This window comes from Phascolarctos cinereus, unplaced genomic scaffold (assembly GCF_003287225.1).
Source record: "Phascolarctos cinereus isolate Bilbo 61053 unplaced genomic scaffold, phaCin_HiC Scaffold_726;HRSCAF=1367, whole genome shotgun sequence".
In the NCBI taxonomy this organism is placed as follows: Eukaryota; Metazoa; Chordata; class Mammalia; order Diprotodontia; family Phascolarctidae; genus Phascolarctos; species Phascolarctos cinereus.
The window spans coordinates 368,447,521-368,471,936 of NW_027556098.1; the positions used below are offsets into that span (position 1 = coordinate 368,447,521).

Consider the following 24,416-nt stretch of genomic DNA (forward strand, 5'->3'; position numbering starts at 1 on the left):
TCATTCCCCTCTTAATTGTACCTCAATTTCTCTTCCTTTGTAAGGATGAAGACCTCTTCTCCCTTTTTTTTTCTTTTTGGTGAGGCAGTCGGGATTAAGTGACTTGCCCAGGGTCACGCAGCTAGTAAGTGTCAAGTGTCTGAGGCCGGATTTGAACTTGGGTCCTCCTGACTTCAAAGCCAGAGCTCTATCCACTGCACCTCCTAGCTGCCCTCTCTTCTCCTTTCTAAGACTTTGATTCCATCCTCCTTCCTTTGTCTGGCTTTCTCTAAGCTTATCTCTTTGAGTCTCTCTCCCTTCCCCCTTCCTTTTTTTGGCCATCTCTCCTTATCCAGTGGCTCCTCTTCGGCTGCCAAACATGCCCAAGTCACCTTTTTCCTTAAAAAACTTTAACATGACTATACTACCCTCTCAAGCTATCATCCTTATATCCTCAGTCAGAATCTTAGGGGGGAAAAATCTGTGCTTGTTTGTATTCTAGTCTTCACCTCTTGTTTATTTCTTACGCTTTTGTAACACATTTTTGTCCCAATTTCTTTACCCAAGATGCTCTCTCCAAGGTTGCTTACAATCTTTTAATTGCTCCATCTGAAGGCCTTTTTTCCTTTCCCATTTTTCTTGACTCTTCAGTTTTTCACATTGTGATCATCACTATCTCTTGAGTAACTTCTGCCCCTTCTGGACTGTGGCTATATTCTCTCTTTTTTCTTTTCTTGCCTGATTTTCCTTTATTTTCCTACCTGGTTAACTAATTTTTATCCTCTGTTACTGGATCATTATCCATATCCCACACCCTCCCTATGGATGTCTCTCTGTCCTACATCCTTCTCTTTTCTCTCTCTATTTTCCCTCTTGATGATCTCATCAGTTCAGTTGTCATCACTTTGCAGATAACTCTCAAATTTGTATCTGACCTTACTGTGCTCTAGCCTCCCATCACTAGCTATCTGCTGGACTTTTGTACTGGTATAAAACATAGGCATCTTAACATGGCCAATATGGAAATTACTATATTCTCCTCTAAAATTAGTCTTCCCTTCAAAAACGAAAAAAACCAAATCCAGAAAATCAAATAGGAAAAAAACCAAACCCAAAAAATTCTTGTTTCTTTTGAGGATACCACCATTCTTCCGTTCACCCAAGTGTGAAAGTTCTTAGCCTCAGTTCTCCTGTACTCTTTATCCCACTAACCAAGTAGTTTCCATATCACTCATATCTGTTTCATTCTTTCCACCTAGTTCCAGTGACCTGCCTTGCTCATTGATAGCCTTCTGATTTGTTCTCTCTGCCTCCATTCTCTTCTTTCTTCATGCCTTACTCTACATATCTACATTGTTGCCATAATTGGTCCCGCCAAACTATAGAGAACTTTCTTTCAGGTCCTCATCTCAAATCTCCTCTCCACCCCCCCACCCCCACCCCTCGCCAGTGACCTCCCATTCCCAGAATACATTTCCCTTCTTTTCTCTGCCTCAGAGAGCCTCTCCCTTCATTTATGATAACTCATATATCACCTTGTTACATGGGAAGCCTTTCTTGATCCCCTCCTACTACTAGTGCCCTTTCTTCCCAGTTAATTTGTGTATGGATTTATTCTTTGTATGCTTATATATGTCCATGTTTGTTTCTTTCAATAGAATGTAAGCTCCTTGAAGATTGGTGTTGTTTCATTTTTTGTCTTTGTATATCCCTAGAATCTAGCACAGTGCCCAGTACATAGTACTCATGAATAAATGTTGACTGATTATTTGTATCATTATCATAATGAAGTTTGATCATACTTTGTAATTTGTTGTTGTTACATGGTTAGTCTTTAAAAATTGTTTTCAGAGTTATTTACCCTGTTATCATCATGTAACAGTAGTCCTTTAATTTCTTGTTAGGTGTAAAGGAACAGATTAGATGACCAGGAAATACAAGGAATGTATTTCATTAAGCCACCAATAAATAAATACACACCTAAGTGTCTAGCTCCTCATAACTTTTTGTCTGAAAGTAGTATTTTTCAAAACTTGCTTGTATAAAATTATTTTGTCTTGGATGAGTAGAATAGGTACAGGAAAGTTGTGCACCCCCTTCCCCCAAATTGGCATAGTGTATAGAACAAAGGAATGGAATTATATAATACTGCATCACTTGGGGTGACTTACTTGGGATTGTACTCTTAAATTGATCCGTCTTCTGTCCCCATTACAGAAGTTCTTGTACTGATGGAGGGGAAGTTGGGAGTTTTCCTAATATATGAGATGTTGCAATGATTGGCCTTTGCAGAGAAAGTCCTGTTTTACTAAGTAAATGAGAGCATTGGAGGTGGGAAGAAAAGAAAGGGGAAACAGGTAAACATCCTATCTGGAAGGTTTTCCTTTGCCTGCAGGTTAGGGGGCAGCAGATTACAGGCTATGGATTGTGTAGGTTGTCAGGTCATACTTACCACTTAAGGCTTAACGCATTCTGTTTTGTAAACATTTCTTTTAATAGGGACTTTGTAGAATTCTTTCATTGGGCAGGCTTATTTCCTTCAACATGTCCTGTTTCTTCTGTCTCAGCTCTTCCAAAGACCGAATGCCCTTGCTGTTCAACAGCTCACAGCTGCCCAGCAACAACAGTATGCCCTGGCAGCCGCCGCCCATCAACCTCACATCGGTAAGTCTGTCAGCAGGGTTGCATCTTTTCTGTAGGCATCTATTGCTAATGATGGTGGGCGACTACTCAAGCCAGCAACAGCTGAGGTTGGCCACAAGTGGGCAGAGTGGATGGTACAGGAAAGCACCATCAGGAAGGTTTTGTTTCATTTTGGAAGATTTCTACCCAGTTAATGGTGATTTTTGCCAAATTCTAATCGCCCCATGGACTAAAATTTTCAAATCCTTCTTACTTGCCTCTGAAGACAAATTTATTCTCACTGAGGTTATGACACAGTAATGATGATTTCCCTCAATTATGGGACATGATATTGAATAGCTTTCTTATCTTTTGGGAAAGTAAAGGAGGACACATTAGTAAGAGATCTGAACTCTGATTGATGATCTCAGTCTGCCTAATGTTTGCTTTGACTAGATCTCATTTGGCAATATCTTGCTTACTGAAGCTCCTTTCAGGGTGTTCTTGGGTAGGACTTGGTTTTGTATGTCATATTTGTGAACCACTGAAACATGATGGGGCCATGGTTGTGAATATCCTACAAGTATATACTCCTTTGTATTGATGATAAAAATAAATTGACTATGGAAGTGAGAACAAACCTCATGGACAGCGTACCTTAGAAGCTGCCTCCATTTGACCCACATTCTTCCATGGCATCCTCTCCATTCTTAGTAGTGCTGTCCTCAGGCTCTGAGTTTGAAGAACATATGCCTGGTAAGAGAGAAATGTTGCCTCCATTTTTAAACTCTCATCTGCTGTCACCACTTTTTAGATTCCTAGATTTAGATTGAGCAGAAATCACTGGCTGACCCCAGCTGTTTTTGATTAAAATAGATAGAAGGAGTTATATCTCTCTGCCTGTCATTTGTAACTAGTCCCATTTGCCCTTCAACTAACAAGGTAAACTGGAGGACCAAAGTTTATTCTCATTAAAGAGGCAGGCAGTTCCCTGGCCTCCTCTAATGAACACATGTCTTTTATCCCTCCCACCTACTCTGATCATAGGGTCTTTTCATTTTTGTGTTTTAACTAAATCTCAAGCCCCCTCTCCTCTCCGTGTTCTTGTTTCAGTTTCTGTAGAATAGATGGGGGGAAAAGGTACTAAAAGTTTAGTCTTTTTAAATTGAAATAAAATTGCCATCTTTAAGAGAATGTATATATATCTTTTTATTTGCCTTATTCTGGTACTTCTACAGAATAGAAGAGAATCAGAGCTGCTTTTCATGAAACTGATACCAATTCTGGACCTTTTGCTTTTCCATATGAATCTTGTTATTAAACTGATACCAATTCAATAAAGCTTAATGGGCTTATTTGGAATGATGGGTGTGTAGCTTTTAATGTTGACTAAAACCTCATTTCCTTTTAGGAAAAAATTCATTAAAAATACCTTCAGATTGAAAGAAGTTATTTATTATTTTTACTCCAAACTTTGCAAAAATCTTTGTTACTTTCTTTAAGATGTTGGTATCTTTTTGTTTGTCCTCAGCCTGGTTTCTAAGAAGTGGCAATATTGTATATTGGATAGAGACCTAGCCTCAGCATCAGGCAGAGCTGGGTTCTAATCCTGCCTCTGACACATACCTTGCTTGTGTGACCGGGGAAAGCCTTTGAATACCTCTGCAGGGACCTATATACCTCTATCATCACAAAGCACATGTAGATTGGTATTGGTAAGGGAGGTTTTCTGTACTAAGAAACAGCTTGGGTGGATCAAAATTAAAATAAAATTAAGTATTTATAGTAAATATACTGAATTTTGGAAACATCAGTAAAGTGCTTTGGATTAATACTTCCTTAGTGAAGGAAGTTACCCGTGTCATGCCATTAAATCCAACAGAATGCTTTGTCCTCCTTTCCTCCAGCCGAGGGTTAATGTCCTAGCTCCTACCGAGCTCCCAGGTAGGGCTGCAGCTCTAGTCAAGTTTGTTTTTACTGACAGGTATGTTTTCAGCAGGTTTAGCTCCCGCTGCATTTGTCCCCAATCCATACATCATCAGTGCCGCGCCTCCAGGGACGGATCCTTATACAGCAGGACTGGCCGCAGCAGCTACTCTAGGTGAGATACACACAACTTCTTGGAGTGGTTTTTTTTCCCCCTCTCTTTCAGTCTGCTTTGAAATGATTACATTATGGCAAAAAAAAAATGTGCTTCACTCTCAGTAGTCTTCAGGGGCATGCCTTGTCTAAACTCCTCTTGAGCATTACAGAATAATACTTGGTTTCGAAATCTTCATCTTCTTGAGATAGTTCATAATTGGTGCTTATAAACTATGAAATTGAATGTGAATTCGTTTTGTCTGGTTCATACATTTGAATCAGAATAGCTTTCTTTTGTTTCTTTCAGATGTAGTACAGGTAGTGGTGCAGTGGATAGAGCGCTGGGCCTGGAGTCAAGAAGACTTTTGAGTTCAGATCCAGGCTCAGATTCTTCTTAGATGTGTGTCCCTGAGCAAATCACTTAACCTCTGTTTGCCTCAGTTTCCCCCATCTAAAATGGGGGTAATAATAGCACCTCTCTTCTAGGATTGTGAGGATCAAATGAGATAATATTTATAAAATACTCAGTAAGTACAGTGCCTGGCACATAGTAGATACTTCTTCTGTTCTGTCCTGCTTCCTTTCCTTATCTTTGTCAGATTGTATTATTAGTATTTAGTTATTTATTCCTCAGCATGTCACGCTGACAGTCAGTGTTGCTAGTGTCTGCTCTGAAAGTTACTGAGTACCCAGTCTTAATGCCCAAAGGATTTTTGAAAACAGTCAGTGGCATATTAATGTAGGGGTCTTTTCTTTTGAGAGTCTTCTATCTGAAGACATGCTCAGGGCTATTTATGTGATCTATACAGGGGGTCCCAAAAGCCTTAGTGCAGGTTTAAGCTTGGTCTGGATGAATTAGATATTGTAGGTAACCAGGAGTTTCTTGGGATAACTAGATTTGAAAGGATTGATATTACAGCTTGGTACTTTTTCGTGAGAGATATTTAGAATGAGTGTTTTCCTTCTTATTACAGCTTGAGTGATTTGAAAGAATATACTTTCTGTTTTGAATAGTTCTGGCATTTGAAATGTTAATGTAGATTCTTAGGTGTTTTGACGCTTAAGGCACCTAGTTTTTGTCTTATATCTGGCCTAGGGGGTTGGTAAAGATGGAATATTTCTTCTTCTTCTTCTTCTTCTTCTTCTTCTTCTTCTTCTTCTTCTTCTTCTTCTTCTTCTTCTTCTTCTTCTTCTTCTTCTTCTTCTTCTTCTTCTTCTTCTTCTTCTTCTTCTTCTTCTTCTTCTTCTTCTTCTTCTTCTTCTTCTTCTTCTTCTTCTTCTTCTTCTTCTTCTTCTTCTTCTTCTTCTTCTTCTTCTTCTTCTTCTTCTTCTTCTTCTTCTTCTTCTTTCTTCTTCTTCTTCTTCTTCTTCTTTTCTTCTTCTTCTTCTTCTTCTTCTTCTTCTTCTTCTTCTTCTTCTTCTTCTTCTTCTTCTTCTTCTTCTTCTTCTTCTTCTTCTTCTTCTTCTTCTTCTTCTTCTTCTTCTTCTTCTTCGCTAGGTAGTAGGGTTAAGTGACTTGCCCAGGGTCACACAGTTAGTAAGTGTTATATGTCTGAGGCTGAATTTGAACTCAGGTCCTCCTGACTCCAGGGCCAGTGCTCTATCCACTGTGCCACCTAGCTGCCCCAGATTGAGTATTTCTTAGTTGGCTTCTGAAGCTGTTCCTGTTTAGTTTGAGAGGAACTTCACTCATATTAGCTGAAAATGCAGAGAAGAGTGGACCGGATGCTCTTGTTAGGTGGAACATGATCTCATTTTTTTTATCCACCTCCATTGCAGAAGGTTGTTTTTCAAATATCCCAAGAGATATTAAGTTAGATGAAGAGTAGCCTCCCAGATTTCAAAGTTCTGGTGATAATGACATACTTGCCCTCACTGAGAATATAGTTTGGTGATGAAAACCTTGCTATATGTACTCAAAAACTGAGCCAAATGGAATACTTGAAGCAATTTTTCTTGATGCAAACAGAAAATGTGAACTTCCCCCCCCCATTGTATTTTTGTGAGTATTGTCAGTATTTTTGTATCTTAGATAAATTTCAAATCTCTTGGCTTCTCTTTTCTTCATTGATAATATACGAGGAGGTTAGACTGTGCATCAGTGAGTCAGTCAACATGCATAATTACATCCTTACAATGTGCCCAGCATTGGGGATATAAGAAAGACAAAACACAACCCTTGCCTTCAAAGAGTACACAATCTAACGGAGATAACCCGTACATATTTAAATAGATTGCTTAAAACTGCACTAAAACTTCTTGTACCACACTCAGTATACGTTGTAAATACCTTTTAAACTCTTAGAGGTATAAGTCCCTAGTAGAGAGTGAAAGGTAGGGTAGGGGTAGGGAAAAGCCCCCATGTAGAAAGTGGGATTTGATTAGCTTCTTAAAGGAAGCCAGGGACGCTAAAAGGCAGCAGTGAAGAGGGAAAGCGTTCCATGTTGGGGAGAGCCAGTGATGACACATGAGTTCAGAATCCATGGTCTCTGTTGCAGAAATCTAGCTGAAATACTTTATGATTCTTGGATTCTACAAAGGAATTGTAGGGCACCCTAAATTATTGGTGAGCCGTGTGTTTTTCCCAATCCTTTGTCTCATGTAAAGTTTATTTTCATATATATAAAAACAAACATGCAGTTTTTCAAACTAGGAGAAAAGTGTAGATTCTGCCTTGTCTTTGGTTGTGTGCCAAAGAATTGCACCCCTAACTTTCTGGGGCCTTCCAGAATTTTGCATCCATGTGCTTAGTCACAGAGATGCAGCCTGGAAACTCTGAGGCTGTCCCTTGGGCATCTTGCCTTCAGTGGTTTGTCTTGTCCACAACTCTGCCATTAAAGAACATTACGTTAGAAGCCATAAAACTACTTCAGTATTTTGGGTTGGACCTGGCCATCCAGTCTGATCCTCTCTGGCTCTGTTACTTAAATTGGGGATGGCTTTAAGTCAGTTGTGAGGGACTCATCCAAGAAGGATTTTTTTTATACTTTAAAATAAAGTTTTATTGTATTAGAAAAATCAAAACCCTACCTCTGCATTATGTAGGTACAGCCTTCACAGAAGTGACCACCATTCATGTGTGAAATGAATCACAGCCTGTTCTAATGCTAGAGGAAACGAGTGGCATGCCTTCATTTTTTCCTTTTCAGAAGCTGATAGATAAATTTGCTTCTCCCAGCCAGTTGCTTTACTTCTCTGAGGCTGTAAAGGTTTCCCTGTGTCTCATAGGGTTATGGAAAAGATATGAAGAAAGTTCTTTGGAATCTATAATGAGTACACATTAAAAGATGGCCTTTCTGCTTGCCAAGGCAAACCTTCTAATGACCATCTTCATCCCCACTCTTACTTCAATCCTCTATTTGTACTGGCTCCTTTCATGCTGCACTTATATGCCTTACATATCTCCTTTATCCTTTAAAAAAATAACCAAAAACTAGCCACCACCTCACTTATGCTGATCATCCTTGTTAATTACTGTACTATATTTCTTTTTTCTTTCTGGGCTAAACTTCTTGAGAAAGCTGTCTACACTAGGAGCTTTGACTTCTTGTCTTACTTGAATAAAAATTAAATGTAATATTTTTCAGTTAAGAAAAATCCATTTTCTCTCCCTCTTCAGGGGAGGGGTGTGGGGGTGGGGGGAAGCTTTTAAAACCCATAGGCATAATCATGCAAAAGAAATTCCTATGCTGGCCATGCCCAAACTTCAGTGTCTCATTCTGCCTCCTTAGGCCCTCTCCTGACTAAAGGTGGGTGGTATCTTTCACTGTGGGGCCTCTGGAGTTTTAGCTGCTTGTTGTTTAGCTTTTAGGTTGTTTTTATGATGTTGTTATAGTAAACTCTGTTCTGGTTCTTCTCATTTCACTTGGTATCAATTCATACAAGTTTTCCCAGGTTTAACTGAAATGAGGCCTTCCATTATTTCTTATGTCAAATAGTATTACATTATAATTATCAAATACCTTAATTTGTTCGTCTATTCCTCTATTGATGGATCTTGCTTAGTTTCTATTTTTTTGTTACATTAAAAAGATCTTAGTCTAGCTTCCAACCTCTTCACTTAACTGAAAGTGCTCTTTCCAAAGTTCCTGGTGATTTTTTAATTGCCAGATCTAATGGGCTTCTCTCAGTTCTCATCTTTCTTAACCTTTCACTTGCCTTTGACATTGTTGATCCCTCTCTTTTACTGGATAACTCTCTTTTTCTAGGTTTCTGTGATGCTGCTCTCCAGGTTTTCCTCCTTAATTGACTACTCCTTTTCTGTCACTTGTGCTGGATTTTCATATATATCATACTTACCAAACATGGGTCTCATGCAAAGGCTTATTCTGAACCTTCATCTCTGTATCTGTTGTCTCACTTGGTATTCTTTTCAGCTCCCCTGGGTTCAGTTATCATCTCTATGTTGATTATTCTCCAATCTATTTATCCAGTCCTCCCTTCTCTGCTGGCTTCCGGTCTTACATCTCCAGTTGTACATTAGACATTTCTAGCTGGGTACCCCTTAGACATCTTAAAATTTGACATGTCTGAAACGGAACCTGTATACTTTTCCTTCAAATTCTTCCCTTTTCTGAACTTCCCTGTTATTGTCAAGGGCAGTACCAGAGACCCTGGCTCACAACCCAGGCCTCATCTCCAACTCTTCACTTAAACTTATTCCTCCTCTTCTGTCTGTGTCCCATCTCATTATTCTACTTTTACAGCATTTCCTTAATAAGTCTGTTTCTTTTCAGTCATTTGGCTATCTGTCACATAGGTGCGGGCCTTCATCCTCTCATACTTGGACTGTTACAGCAGCCTTTTGCTTGATCTTCCTGCCTCGTGTCTTCCTACTCACTGTCCTCACTCCACTGCCAGAATGACCTTCTAAATCTCAGTTCTGACTATTTCATGCTCTTTCTCGGTAATGGGAATTATTTGTCATTTAAATCCCTTCACATCCTCTTATCACCCTACTCCTCCAGTCTCCTTATGCTTTACTCTTTTCTGTGTAGTAGGATCCAGTTACCTGGGCTAATCGCTATTCCTTTCAGACGATACTCCTTTTGAGTATATGCCTTTTCAGTGCCAATGCTTTGGCTTCTTGCTCACCTCTGTCTCCACGTTTTCTTGACAGTTCAACTCATAAGCAAACCAAACTCCAAGTCAGAAGAGAGAGTACAAAAGATGAAAAAGAAAAACCCCATCATCAGTGATGAGTCAAGAAGATGAGATGAAGAATGGAGTAGAGACTGACCTCTTTAGTTATATATTACATATATTTAGCTAATTCCTTCTTTTTTTAATTTTTTTTTTGAAGAGGAGAGTGGGGCCAAAGAGATGGAAAAGTAGAAGAGAAAAGGGTGGAAGGGATCAAAAAATCCTTATCTTGAACATAAATGGGATGCATTGATCTATAAAATAGAAGAGAAAAGTTTAGTGAAATAGAAAGAACTAACTAACAATATAGTGTTTATAAGAAACTAAAACATAATGATACCCACGATATAAAATGAGGGCCTGAAACATAACTAGGGGTTAAAATATACATTTGTTTCATAATAAATATAAATATAAAGTCATAGATGAAAATACCCAGGAGTTAAAATGAGGGCCTGAAACAAACTTAGGTGTATGCTTCACCTGAAGTCAAGGATGCTCATTATCACCACTGCTGTTTAACACAGTACAAGATATAATGGCTTTAGCAATAAGATAAGAAAGCAAATTCATGGGAGATACATACAGGCAAAGAAGAAACAAAATTATCATTTCTCCCCCGGTGATATGTTGACTTATACGGAGAATACTAGAGTCATCTAGAAAGATTATCAAAATTAGTCAACTAGAAAAATTCTCAGAAAACTGGTGGCAACAAGCATGTTTTCAGATAAGTACAATAATATAGACATAATAAAGAGATATAAGCATTTGCTTATAGGCACCATCAAGAATCAAAATCAGTAACACACACCCACACCCACACCTTTCTTCCCCCCCCCATTACATTCATCTAAATGCTTAAAGGGAAAGTTAATTAAATTTTTACCAGTGAGAAAGAAATAAGAAAACTAAAATAGGGCACCTCATTATATCTCTTTCAGATCTAGAAAAATCTAGCCAAAAGATAAGCAAGAACACATTTAAGGCTCTGATACAGACTTTGTTAAAATTACAAATAGATCTCTCTTGCTTACTGAGTGGGAACAGAAAGAGCTACTTACTTCACAGCCGGTCATTGCATTATAGACATTGCTCATTTATCTCACCAAAAAATTGTAGAAAAACAGATATACTAATTATTTACTAATCACAATGCCGTAAAAAATATATTCAGGAAAAGGCCTTTAGAGAAATATTTAAAATTTAATTACAGATTATATAACTTGATCCTAAGGAACTAGTGAGTTAAAGAACAAATTATAGAAATGATACACTATTTCATTAAAGAACATATTGAGACACATAGTAAAACTTGGCATGCATTATTTTCAGGGCAAAATTTCTGTCCCTATACTTTTTCATCAGCAGAAAAAAAAGAATAAACAAATTGGCAGGAAATTAAGAAAATCTAGGACAATGACAAGTCAAAATGCCTCAACTGAACCAAATGGAAATAAAAATCAAGAGATTAAAAAATTTTAATTGCTAAATGCAACTAGATGCTTTTGAAGAAAAAAAAACCTAACAAATCAAAGCCATTCCGATTTTTTAAAAAAAATTTTAACAGGTAAATCAGAATTTTTATACCAAAATGAAAAAGGTGAATTCACAATAGTTCGAGGGCAATTAAAAGAGATTGTTGGAATTCATGGGTGAATGCCTTTAAATGATAAAATACCCAGATTAGCAAAAGCAATAAAATATTTGGATAACCCAGTATTTAAAAAAAAGTACAGTTGGCCAACTTATAAAAACCTTTCCAAAAAGAAAACACTCATGGACCAGAATTCGCAAATAATTTTTATCCTACAAAGAGTCATCCTAATATTTATAGAAACTGTTTGCAAAAATAGTGAAAGAAAGGATCCTTCCCATCTTTTTCTGTGATCCATATCTGTTCTAATACCTTAATTGGAGATAATGAGAAAGAAAATTATAGGTCAGAATCCTAGTGTTCATTAATTTTTCCTTAATATAGGAAATAGTATGTAACAGAGCAAACAATGTTATGTCATGGAGAAAAGTTACAAGCCACTCCTTTAAGATCGTGAGTAACTAATTCAAGGATTTACATTATTGCCACTACTATTTAACATGATGGAAGACAAGGTAACTTCAGTAACAAGAAAATGAAATCCTAGAGGCAAAGAAGAAACAAAATTATTAATTTGCAGATGAAATGATGATTTACACGGAGACCACTGAAGAGTCAACTAAAATGAGTAGAAGTAATAAACTTATAGTATATAAGTGTATGTCACCAGGATTCCTATATGATAGCAACAGAACTTCACCAGATGAGAAAGTAAGAAAAATTACGTTCAATAGAAACACCCAAGGTACAAAACATTTTTGAATCTACCAGGAGATACCCATCGAACACATGAATCCAACTGCAAATGAGAAGTGCCACAAGAATCACATTTTGGAAGGATGTTTTATTGAGCTAAAAGAAATAGTAATGAAATCTGGAAGAATAAAAGATCAAGAATTTCAAGGGAGGTAATGAAAAAAAAAAAGAGAAAGAAACAGATTTAGGGTCACTATATCCCAAACCATGTAACAAAATAATAATCTTCAAAATGATTTGGTAGTTTAAAAATGAAAGGTCAATCACTGGATCAAATTAGGCATGTAAAAGCAAACAAACTAGCTCAGTGTTCACATACCTGGAATTCTCCGTTTCCTCATCTGGAGGATGATTGAGCTCCTGGCTACCCTGGTTTCCTTCAAGCCCGTGCTGAAATCCAGCCTTTTAGCAGAAGCCTTTCTCTGCTTCCCTTAGTGTTGGTATCTTCCTTTGTTGGTTATCCCCACTTTATCCTATATCTAGTTTTGTGGCACGTAGTTGTTGCATGTGGTTTCCCTCATTAGACTGTGAGCTCTTTAGTAATAAAAACTGACTTTTGCCTTTGTACCACTTGGTACTTAGCCCAGGGCCTGGCACATGGTAGGTACTTATCAGTGCTCACTGACTTATCTGACTTCTGGCAGATGCTCACCCCAAACCTCTGTCAAGAGCTCAATACGGTGTTCCTCACATAGTAGATGCTTAATAAATCCTTGCCCCCCTTCTCCTCCTTCCTTTATTGGGTGGTGTTTTGGGGAGGAAGAGAAAATTAGTATTTGTTAACTTGAAGGCAGAATAAAATCAGACTTTTACAAAGATTCTTAGGGCTCCCGCTTTCCCTTTGAAAATACCCCCTTTTTGTACTATCTGTATCTTGCAGGTTCCCAGTTCTATGTTGTCTCCTCCATTAAAATGTGAGTTTCCCAAGGACAGGGATCATGTTTTTGTCTTTCCTTATATCTTTAGCACTTGATACCAGAGATAGAAAACCATTATTAGTGCTGGACACTTAGTAAATGCTTAATAAATTCTTGTAGGTTGATACAAATGTAATGTTAGTATCACATTTTTCTTTTCTGCGTTTTAAAAAAAAGAAGTAGAACCCAGAATTCATAGAGAATTTTGAGTTCAGTCTTGTCCAACTCATACCTGAAGTGAAAGCCCTTCATATAACATTTTCTTATATTTTATTCATCATAGCATATTATACATTACAGTTTCCTATAACAGTTTCTGCAGTTAAATTGAGATTATTTTCAGTTCTCTCTTAGATGATAGGTTCTACTGATTTGTTAAATTTGTACTGCTTGCAATGCCTAATTGTTAGTGTATTTCCTAATTCAAACCTCATTTACTTTTCTTTACCATTTTAGGGCCTGCTGTGGTCCCTCACCAGTATTATGGAGTCACTCCCTGGGGAGTCTATCCTGCCAGTCTTTTCCAACAGCAAGCTGCTGCTGCTGCAGCAGCAAGTAATTCAGCTAACCAGCAGACCACGCAGCAGACTCAGCAAGGGCAGCAACAGGTATCTGGATGTCTCTTGTACATCAGTAAGATCCTGAATACCCCAAGACAGAATTTTTGTCATTGTGTAAATTCAGATGGATATTTTTTACAGAGAAGAGAAGTACAAGATGCGAATCCATGAGAAGTCTCTTGTTCCCCTTTCCAGATCCTCCATCTCTTAGTCACTTTTATTTAGGTAGAAGTTGTCATGATTAACTCAGATATTTTATTAAAATAACTAAACAAATTGCATCTAGCTTTCAAGTACATCATCCACGTTGGTGCTCGTGACACTTCTTCATCGTACATGGATAAGTCTCAAAATGTCCATTAGCACCAGTACTGTCAGTAACAGATTGTGTTCTACGGTGACTCTCTCCCTCACTGGCTCTGTGACTTCCCCTTTGTGGGCCTTGGTTTTCTCCTTGGTAAAATGAGAAAGGACTATGAATCCTCCAAAGTGCCTCTTCCTTTCTGTCATACTGGGGACTTCATAGCATCCCAGATTGTAGGAGTTACACAGGTCTTGTATTTCTTAGTCTTTCTTTCCTTTGTTAGTATTCTAGTAATGTATGCCTTAGAAAATCATAGATAATTAGTTCCCCTTCCAGTAGAACTACAGGTAGTTTTTTAGATAAATTTTTATTGATAATATTTTGTCCCCCAGCCCCTGTATCTGTCCCATTCACAGATAGCTATCGTAGGTTTTTACCCTCTCTTCTGCAAATTCGTAAAAATCGGCATCGAGATAATAATCTTATAAGAATTTTTTAACAGATATTCCCATTAGATTTAGGAATTCTGTGATTATCTCCTTTTTTAAAAAAATAACAGTAGAATTTCAAGAAATTTAGAAGAAAAAGGCATTTTATAGAATTTAGAATGCCTTCTATATCTGATATTTATAAATGAGTTTTTGCAATAAATGAAGACTTGTTTTGTTTTCTACTCCCCTCCTGTCTTCCTTGGATATTTAGCGGCAGCAGTTCTACCCTAAGGTGATCAGCAGTAGCACATCCACTCAGGCAGATTATCAGGCAGCCAAAGGCCTTTCAGCAGAACCTGCCTGCAAATGGCAGAGTCTGAGCACTGAGCTGATTCAGAGCTGCTGAGAAGAATTACAAAAACATGGAATAGTTCCAGACCTTTTAAAAAAAATGCATGTGCCATTTGATAGAAAACTTCTATTTTGTGCTCTGTGGGTACATACATGTGTTGAATGGTGAGAGAGGGAGGGTAGAGTGTGTGTGTGTGTGTGTGTGTGTGTGTGTGAGAGAGAGAGAGAGAGAGAGAGAGAGAGAGAGAGAGAGAGAGAGAGAGAGAGAGAGATTGAGTGTCTCAAGGACCTAATACAAGTCTCTTTGAGTGACAGGTAGGAAACTGAATATTGGAGGGAATATGAGTGGCTAATACTTTAATGTTACAGTTGGAATTAGAACTCACTTGTCTTGGACTCATTTCTTGCCTCTTTTATATGTATGTTTTTTTTAAACTGGATCTACTTAAACCACTCTGTATCAGTTAATATTTCTTCCTGTGTTTTTCTGCATTTCTTGTAGTTATCATTTACCCCTGGGTTATCTCAGTCCGTGATGTTGGGGTATAAGACAACAAGAGCATATAGAAGCTAAAACCTGTGTCTTAAGTCTGAATTTTGTTGGTGTTACTAACTATTATTACATTTTCATATTTTACTTTTTAAAAATACCTTATTTCGGTGGCCTTGCTGTACTTTCTGCCTCAGTTATCTTATCAGGAAACTGGAAGAACTGGGCATTTTCTGATATTGAACAGCCCTTTGTTTATTTTTATGAGGCAGTGGGGGTATAGTTGAAAGCATGCTCAGTTGCAAATCTTAGCTCTGCTATTTAGATTCTTACATAGCTTTAGGCAAGCAGCTTTACTTTTGTGCCCCTAGTTTCTTCATTTCTAAAATTCGGGCCTTGGACTCGCTAAGCAATAATATCCCATCAGGGTCTACCTATGGTCCTGTGGTCCATTGCATTCATAGAACATAGTTTAGTCAGTCATTCTCTGATTGATGGGCACCCACTTTGTTTTCAGTTTTTTTTATGACAGCGTGTTGACTGGAGTAGCCATTTAATGATATTTTTTTCAAATTAAGCATAGCTTTAGCAGACAGTGAAGTTCTATATGTAATTTTGATTCATTTAAATACATAGATTATCCTATGTCATTTAAAAATATGAAAGATAAGAGCTTAATGAATGTATGGTTCATTTCATTTATAGTCAAGACAATATTAATTTCATTTACAGCCTCATTGTATTATACAAAAAGATGAAATGTGAAATGTGGGCACATGTGTGTAGATTCCTTTATCGCTGCAGCAACAATATATACCAGCCTTCTTTCCTATTTTCATGCATTTCTTTAATTTTTCTTTTTTCAAATTTTCAAATTGATTTTTATTTTACTTTTATTTCCATATATAATCCTCCCTCTCCTCTCCACTATCTAGGGTGCCATTCCTTGTAACAAAGAATATGAAAAAGAGGGGGCAGAAGTATTTTATCACAGCTACCAATGCATCATTTTGGTTTGATTGTATTTACGGTGTTCTAAACCCTTAATTCCCCACAACAGCAAGGGAGGGAAAAGGTATAGTCCTGTCTCTTCCTGGGGACCAAGCTTGCTAATACTGTTTGGGTTCAGGAATTTTTTTCCTTTCAGTTTACATTGTTGTAGTGTATTGTTTTACTGATTCTCTTTACTTTATTTTGCATCTTTATATTTCCTTTGATACTTTCAGTATTCTTCATAGTCACCATTTTTAATAGTGCACTCATATTCCGTTGCATTTATGGACTCCAGTTGGTTTAACCATTCTCCAATCACTGGGCATCCACTTTGGTTCCAATTCTTTGATAATATAAAAAATTAATATTCTGTGTATTTTAGTATATAATAGCATCTTTCAAAAAAAATCAACGATCAGATTTGATTATTTTTTTCTCTCTGTATTTTGGGGGAAAAAACAGAGTAAGCTTCATCCTAAAGCATTAATGTCTATAGAAAGCACAGCAATGGAGTTATTAGGCTATGGCTTATCCCTGAGGCTCAGACTTGAAATGTTCTAAGACATGGAAATGGGAAGCATGTAGAATAGTAAGAAGAAATCTTCCTATCAGAAATGCTGTTCTGGATGTAGTCTATGGGGCACCTTTCTGTCTTTGCACTTCAGTGGCGGTATCTGCCTAGCATGGAGATTTCTAGGGATGCTGTGTGTTTTAGTAATTTCCATAATGCAATTCCAAGCTGCTTTCCACAATGGTTCTACCGCTTCACAGCTCCACCAACAGGAGGACAAAGGACACAGCATTCAGTTTGATTGTTTTGTCGTTTTTAGTTTTGTTCTGTTAGTCCCCAAAGGACAGAGTCTGTAGCAGTGAATGGAAGTGGCAGTGAGTCTTGACTTTGCCTACTTTATTTTGTGTTATCATATTATTCATCCCATATTTCTCACATTGGTAGCATAGTTGAATGCTCTTAATTTTCCATTGGATTCATATCCCACATTTCCTTTAGCCAGTCTAAGGGAATCTACTTTGTTACAATTCTTTGCTACTACAAAAAGTATGGGTGTAAAAATATTTTGGTGGATAATGAGGAGGAGGAGGAAGAGAAAGAAGAAAAGGAAGAAGACTGTATTACATTATATTTATTTATGCGAATCAGTTCTAGCCCAGTGGAAATATGCAATGAGAATTCCAGTAATGTGAGACTTCCCAAGATTCAGTATTCACACTAATCGGGACCTAGTTGTATATGGTATCTTTCTTTTTATTATTGATCTTTTTAGGTTTCTCCCTAGTAAAGGAATCTAGCAGCAATGGAAACTTTAGTCATTTTGCCAGAAAAAATCTCGGTTGATTTCCAGAATTGTTGAACTGATTCCTAACTCAGCCCACAGCCTCTCTTTCCGTAGCCCTCAGCACTGACCGTTCACAGCTTTTGTCATCTTTGACAGTTTGCTTTGTGTAAAGTAAAACCTCATCTTTTTAAATACACATTTTCCTTATCTTTGGTCACCTGGAGCTTTCTTTCATAGGCTTGTCTTTTTACACTGTCTCATAAAGGCTTGTGCATTGAAGAGGAAATGAGTATTTCACTATTTATCTTAGTGTGCTGCTCAGGCCACTTCTAGATGCACGTTGTGCCATCTTTACTTCCCCAGTTAAGTGGAAAGGCCAGGTGGCATTTGTTCTAACCCAGGATATTTTTGTCGGTTCACCGTGACTGTATGGCTTTATGGAAAGAGCTCTGCACATGGAGTTGGGGAGCCAGGATCGACCTGTTCTTGGAGCTGTTCCCTTTGCCACACTCTGCAAGCAGTGGACCCTCTTTGTCTGTCCAGTGAATGAGCTCCTCCAGAGTCATGCAAGGAGGGCTCAGAGGAGGGCTCAGCTCCTGTTCTGAGTTCTCCCCCATCCTTCTCATTCCCTGAAATTGACTTGTTGCTATGCTCTGTGAGCTAGTTTATGCTTAGCATTCTTGTGCTCTTGGTATCTCAAGAGAATACCACACTTCAGATTTATTGCTGAGCACACTTGCAAATTGTTACCCTTTCCTGTCAATGTTGTTATTGTGAATAAGCATTCAAATATTGCAATTACGAAAAAATTGCAGTTGTAAATGTGTATTGCTATAAGCAGCTAAGTGAGAAGTCTAACTGCCCTAATCATGTGGGTGGACCCTGCAGATGCCATTTTAGCTTTGTATATTTACAGACTAAAAAAGGAACGATTAGAGAAAATTCCACATTTTCTTTAAATTGGTGAATTTTATAACCCGCCTACTCTGCGTAAACTTAATATTTTTATCTTTGCTCTCTATTATTCCATCAGGCTTTATTTGACATGTGGATTTCAAGCATAAAGGTGATTCCCTTTATAGCCCTTTTCTGAATAAGAATATTCATTTTTGATCTTCCTGATTATGTAAGGAAGTGTTAGATACTTATTTTTAACAATACTGTAAACCAGGGGTTCTTACTTGTGGCCTGTGAACTTAATTTTTTTTTGAAAAGCGTATTTCAGAAGAATTAGTTTGCTTTATAATTGTGTCTATTTTGTTTATGAATTTAAACACATTATTTCTAAGCAGGGGTCTGTAAGCTTTAACAGACTTCTAGAGGTATTCATTACACAAAAGGGTTAAGAACTTCTGGACTGTATTGCAGCAGAGCTGGTGCTTTGCACTGGGATCAATAAATAGAGTGAGTGAGCATGTGTTAAATGATGACTGTCAGGCACTGTGTTGAGAATCCAAATACAATTAAAAACAGACAGTTCCTACCTCTTACTTCTAAGGGAAAGATGTGTGGAAGAGAGAATGAATAACCCCTAAAAAAAGAGCCGGAGCAGAGGGTAGAAGGGAGGGTACCTTTGGAGAAGGGGCAAGTTGGAAAGTTCTAGAGTCAGGAGTGGAGCGTGTAGCGCAGTGAACATGGATAGCCTGGGCACTTCTTGAAACAATGGCCCTAGGCAAAGCTCTCACAGATCAGAGGAAGGCAGTGTTTCCAGAGTGTGTAGTGTGTTCACTTTGCTGCAGGTTTGTGAGATACGTGGTGGAGGGCCAGCCGGGAGTCCTAAGTCCGATCTGGTGAGATCATTCAGCTCTCTTAAGCCATCACAAAAGGATGAAACTATATAGATAACACATCTGTGTTTTCCCATTTTACTTTTAATGATTTTCAAATTTTAGAAGGAAGACTTCCTGTTTTCTGTTTGTTGATTTTTATATCACTTTTTGTAGTTTTTCTGTCACTTTCATTTTTCATTTTCCATTTATCTTTTCCTTCTCCTCCCAGAGAGTTAGCCTTATAGTAAAGAATTTTCAATTTGGAAGAAAAACAGCTTAGCAAGACTCACAAACTCATCAGTTAAATGATGTTATATGAGGTATTCCTCACCCAGCCTCTTGCCTTTTTGGGGGGGGAGGGGGGAGGGAGGGGTTGTGCCACCCTTTAGTAATAACTAAAATAGTTATTAGTAAAGAGCTTTCACTACTTTCTGTTTGTTTATATGTTTATAATGTATAACACTGTTCTAAAAGCTAAATACTTGTTTTGAAAGCATAAATTTGTTTTAACACAGTGACATTAGATAACAGAGCTCATGTCCTCAAGGAAACTGCAGGTCTTTTTTAAAGGCAAAGTGCTATGTTTAGATACGTTTTGTGCCACAGTAGGAACCGTGAGTGGGGAGGGCTCAGGTCCTCTGTTCCCCTAGAAGCCACTGCCCTCTCCATTGTTGCCTGGCCCTGTGGGGGATCTGGGCCACGGGGCGAGCAGCAGCCACTGGTTAGGGTAGAATACACACACACACACACACACACACACACACACACACACACACACACACACACACACACGTATCAAAAACTGTGCTACCACTTTTATCAGGTTACTATCTTTTTTTTATATATGCCCCAGATGAAGTTATTGTGTGCTGTGTTCCTTGCCTCCATTTTCCCATAAGCCCATTGGTTCTTGTCTGTGATTTTGCATATTGAAGTGATTTTTTAGGAGCCCACGTGTAGCAGAACTGGCTGTAGGTCTCTGCAGAGAGTGCAGATGTAGAAGTGTGCTAAGTGCTTGACAGTTTGCATTCAAAAGGTCATCTGCCACTATGACTTATGTCCATTGTCACTTTTTAAAATCATAATTATTTTGATATCTGCTTTCCTTGCATTGACCTAAATAAACGAGATCACATTTTATAATGAATAGAAATTTTTTAATAAGTGTGCACTTGAAGAAAAGAAAGGGGCATTAATTTTGAGCTTTCAATGTCCTGAAAAATCCAGGACTGTATGGACATGTGCACATGTCATCCTTGAGTATTCAGGCCTGCTGTGAACCCTACCTTCTCTTGCTCCATTAATTGCTGAATTGTCCTGCCAGTTTCTACACTGGATTAGCTGGTCATACATACTTTAAATGGGCAAAGCTCATATGTATTCCATTCTTCTGGAACTTTGTAATAGCATTTAGAAGAACTCCAGTGTGTATATTCATGCCCACTGTATCTAGCTCTTCTGTAGACCTCTAAATATTCCTTGGTGAGTCATCATAGTAACCAAAACAGAACCTCTGATGCCAAAGGCAGAAATCAGTTGAAACCATAATGGTATACTCATCCTAATGGCTTGCCATCACTTTAAAGCTATAAGGGAATTACATTTCGGTGCTGTGCTCATCTTTATCTGTTTCCCCACATTCCTGTTTTCCATGAATCTTATAATCAATATGATACTCATTCAAAGTGATACGTATGGGTGTCTATATCTGATTCTTCCTATCTAATCTCATCTATCCACCTAGCTACCTCTTTCTGTCATCTGTCTACCTACCTACCTGTCTGTCTGTCTGGGCATCTTATCTACCCACCTACCTGTCTTATCTACCTCTAACATCAGTCTGTCTCTCTGTCCACCTCTCTTTCTCTCTATCTCCATCAGCACTGGAAAGTGCTCATTGAGATAGTAACACACGTGATAGAAAAACCCAGTGATGAAAAATTTTTGAAGTGGTGGGTAGATCCACATGTTTGTAAATTTGAGCAGCACAAGATCCATTGTGTGTATATCCTGTGTGCTAGGCCATAATGGGTTTAGCAGGTCTCTTTTTGAAAAACTAACTTTCTGGTTGTGTGTTCAGTTGAGGAACTGAGGCTGTCAGTGTGACTGGCTTACCAGTTGACCACTTGGACATCTGGAAGTCTTGTCTCTAATGTGTAAGTGTGAATGGAGAGGAACCTGGAAAGGGGCCTAACCCATCAGCAGCTGGCTATGCAAAATGGCTTGGTCAAGCCCTGGAGGTAGGGATGGTGCAGCTAGAGTAGAGCATTTGGATAGCCTTGCAGAAGCCTAGAATCCCTACTTTTCTGCTTGTTACACTCAAACCTTAGATCTGTCCTTGATATTATTTAGGGAGGTTGGTCATAGCTTCATTCTTTTGAATAACAGTATTTTATACAGAAAGGAACCTTAAAGATCATCTGTTCCAGTGTCCTTATTTTACAGATGAGAAAACTGCAAACCAGTCACACCTGTTCACACACAGCTCTGTGCCCACCCACCCCTGGGAGGCCTTCACCTTTGCAGTGAAGGGAGGCAGGCCCGTGCTTTCTGGTCTTCCAATCCCAGCTTTTCACAATGGCTGCACAAATTCACAGCCCCACAAATTGTTATGTTATGTCCCAGGGATAGCTTGGTACACAGACTCCCAGGTATTTTATGTCCTCTGTGGTTATTTTGAATAGAATTTTTCTTTCTGCAGCATCTTTTTTGGTAATATCCAGGAATGCTGATCATTTCTGTGGGCTTGCTTTTTATCTTACTATTTTGCTTAATTTTCTGGTTAACTCTTTAGAGTGGGATTCCACTTTGTATTCTTTATTTTACTGTACGTCATGAGGTGTTCAAGTCACATCTGAGAAGATGTTTTGGGGATAGTTGAGCCATCACAAGTGGGAAAAATAGAGTGGGAAAAAATGTATCCCTCTTTCACATTTAAGGGCATCTATTATATTTATATTTGGTAGTTTGGTCATTTACTGACTGTTGTATTTTTACATTGTTTCCAGCTCTTTGTCAGTACCAGTAATGCTGCCATGGTAAGTCTATGTTTAGAGGCAGCTAAGCAGCACAGTAGATGGAGGGCTGGTCTTAGAATCAAGAAGACCTGAATTCAAATCCAGTCTCAGACACTTAGCTGTTTGACCTTGTGCAAGTCCATTAACCTCTGTGTACCTGAACTGTAAGATGGGGATGATAAGAACACCTACCCTACAGAGTTGTTGTGGGGGTTAAATGAGATTTGGAAAGTGCTTAGCAAATTCCCTGGCACATCATAGGTGCTATATAAGTATTTATTCCCTTCCCGTGTATATTTTTTTAACCTTTTTTTCCTTTTGAAAACACTTTTCAGGTAGAATTCCAATAGACATGATTTATCTTTTCTTAGGATTTATGAATCTTATAAACTTGTAGATTGCCTTTTAAAAACACGTTAAGTGTACCAGTAGTGTGTCACTGCCCCTTTTTCTTCCCAGCCTCCTCAATTTTGCATATTTTAATTACTGAGGATTAAAAAAAAAGCTTCCAATGCTCTATTTGGTAGGCTTTTGTCTATTTAGCCTCTGGGGCGGTGGTTTATTGAGTCCCTCCCATACACAGAACAGTGCCCTTAGGTGCTGAGGGGAGGGATTTCCATCAGCCTTCACTTACTGATGTGGGGATGGGATATAGCTTGTGACAAATACAGCCCCAGGCATGGTAAGCAAAGATCTTGGCAGGGAGGGTGGGCAAAAATGGAATCACGTCCATAACAATTTGAGGGGAGTGTTGCTTAGGTCAGAGAAGAACCTTTTGGGGGAGGCCGTGGCTTTTGTGTTGGGCTGGCTAGGAATGTTGTAATTGAACAAGTCCTGGGAAAGGCGTGGGAGAGGATGTATTCACAGAGCAGAAGGAAGTCCAGAGTTTAGTTGGACCATAGGCTGTTTAAGGACTGGTGTATGACAAGGTTGAGTGAGTAAGTAATATTCAGTCCTTTGTTCTCTTTGTACATCGTGGAGGTGGTGCGTTGTAGTAGATTGCTTTCGGGCCCTGAAGCCAGGCAGATAGGATATGAACTATTATGGGGTCCTGGGCTGCTCTCTGCGCCTTACGCACAAAACACTTGACTAGGGAGGATGGCGATCTGAGGCAGCAGGGAAAGGCGTGCTTGGAGTGGTGGGCCTGGAGTGAGGACGACTTAGATCCAGCTTCAGGTACTTATGAGCTGTGTGACCCTGGGCAAGTCACTTAAACTCTCTTGTAATAATGTAATAATAACAACTGCTTCCCAGGGTTGTTGTGAGGATAAAATGAAAAAGTATTTGTAAGGTGCTTTGTAGACTGGAAAGTGCCATGTCAGTGTCAGTTATAGCTGTTGTTTTTATTCAATCATCCCTGTCCTCTTTTCTGGGATTCTGTTTTGGGCATCATGGTTCTAGTCTTTGGCCTTTTCCTGTTCTTTTGGTTTTTTTCTGTGTATTTATAAAAGTTTTTAATGATTTCCTTCTCTCCTCCTCCCTTTTCTTTCTTACATCACTCTATTTTCTCCCAATATCCCCTCCCCTATGCAGAGAGCCATTCTGTATAATGAATAATGTATTTTTTTTTAAAGATAAAAAAGTGCCTTGTATCTGATGAATGCATGGGAGATCTTTTCCTAATGGAGGCCTGTCCCATCTGACTGGTCATACAAATGTGAGCACAGGTATTGCTTCTGCTGAGGAGGAAAGAGTTGATCTGTTTTCTGCCTTCTTCCTAGGTTCTTCGTGGAGGCGCCAGCCAACGCCCTTTGACCCCAAATCAGAACCAGCAAGGTCAGCAGACTGATCCACTCGTGGCAGCTGCTGCAGTAAACTCTGCTCTTGCATTTGGGCAGGGCTTGGCTGCAGGGATGCCAGGTATGTCTTCATTTGTCTTCTTTGAGTAGTAACAAGAGAGAGCTGGCTCACTCAGCAGGATTCGGCAGCAGGTGGTGAGTCCCTTGAAGTCATTGAAGACTGGCTGGGATGACACACTTGCCCTCACTGAGGCAGTTCATGATGAGAACTCTTGTTTGTACTCATTTGTTCTGAGCCAGTCCACATTTCTTTTTGCTTTTTATTGTTTGGTTGTGGCAGGGGGTTTTTACCCTTTGGTCCTGGGGCTGTCT

General features: G+C 38.7%; 1 protein-coding gene and 2 non-coding genes across 19 annotated transcripts in view; all 3 read left to right on the forward strand.

Moving 5' to 3' along the window:
• Positions 1–24,416, forward strand: part of PUM1 (pumilio RNA binding family member 1) — a 167,459-nt gene that overhangs the window by 103,030 nt on the left and 40,013 nt on the right. For 9 of the 17 annotated variants that reach the window (XM_020983368.2, XM_020983361.2, XM_020983367.2 and 6 more), the window contains 4 exons: positions 2,547–2,643; positions 4,586–4,702; positions 13,552–13,703; positions 24,027–24,165. In XM_020983368.2, the coding sequence (XP_020839027.2) occupies positions 2,547–2,643; positions 4,586–4,702; positions 13,552–13,703; positions 24,027–24,165 (505 nt within the window). The remainder of the gene's footprint in view (positions 1–2,546; positions 2,644–4,585; positions 4,703–13,551; positions 13,704–24,026; positions 24,166–24,416) is intronic. The other 8 variants (XM_078145516.1, XM_020983363.2, XM_020983364.2 and 5 more) reach the window with 2 other exon arrangements.
• On the forward strand, positions 6,531–6,616 carry LOC144454659 (small nucleolar RNA SNORD103/SNORD85). The gene has a single exon (XR_013483169.1). It is a non-coding gene; the product is annotated as a small nucleolar RNA SNORD103/SNORD85 (small nucleolar RNA).
• Positions 24,264–24,345, forward strand: LOC144454658 (small nucleolar RNA SNORD103/SNORD85). The gene has a single exon (XR_013483168.1). It is a non-coding gene; the product is annotated as a small nucleolar RNA SNORD103/SNORD85 (small nucleolar RNA).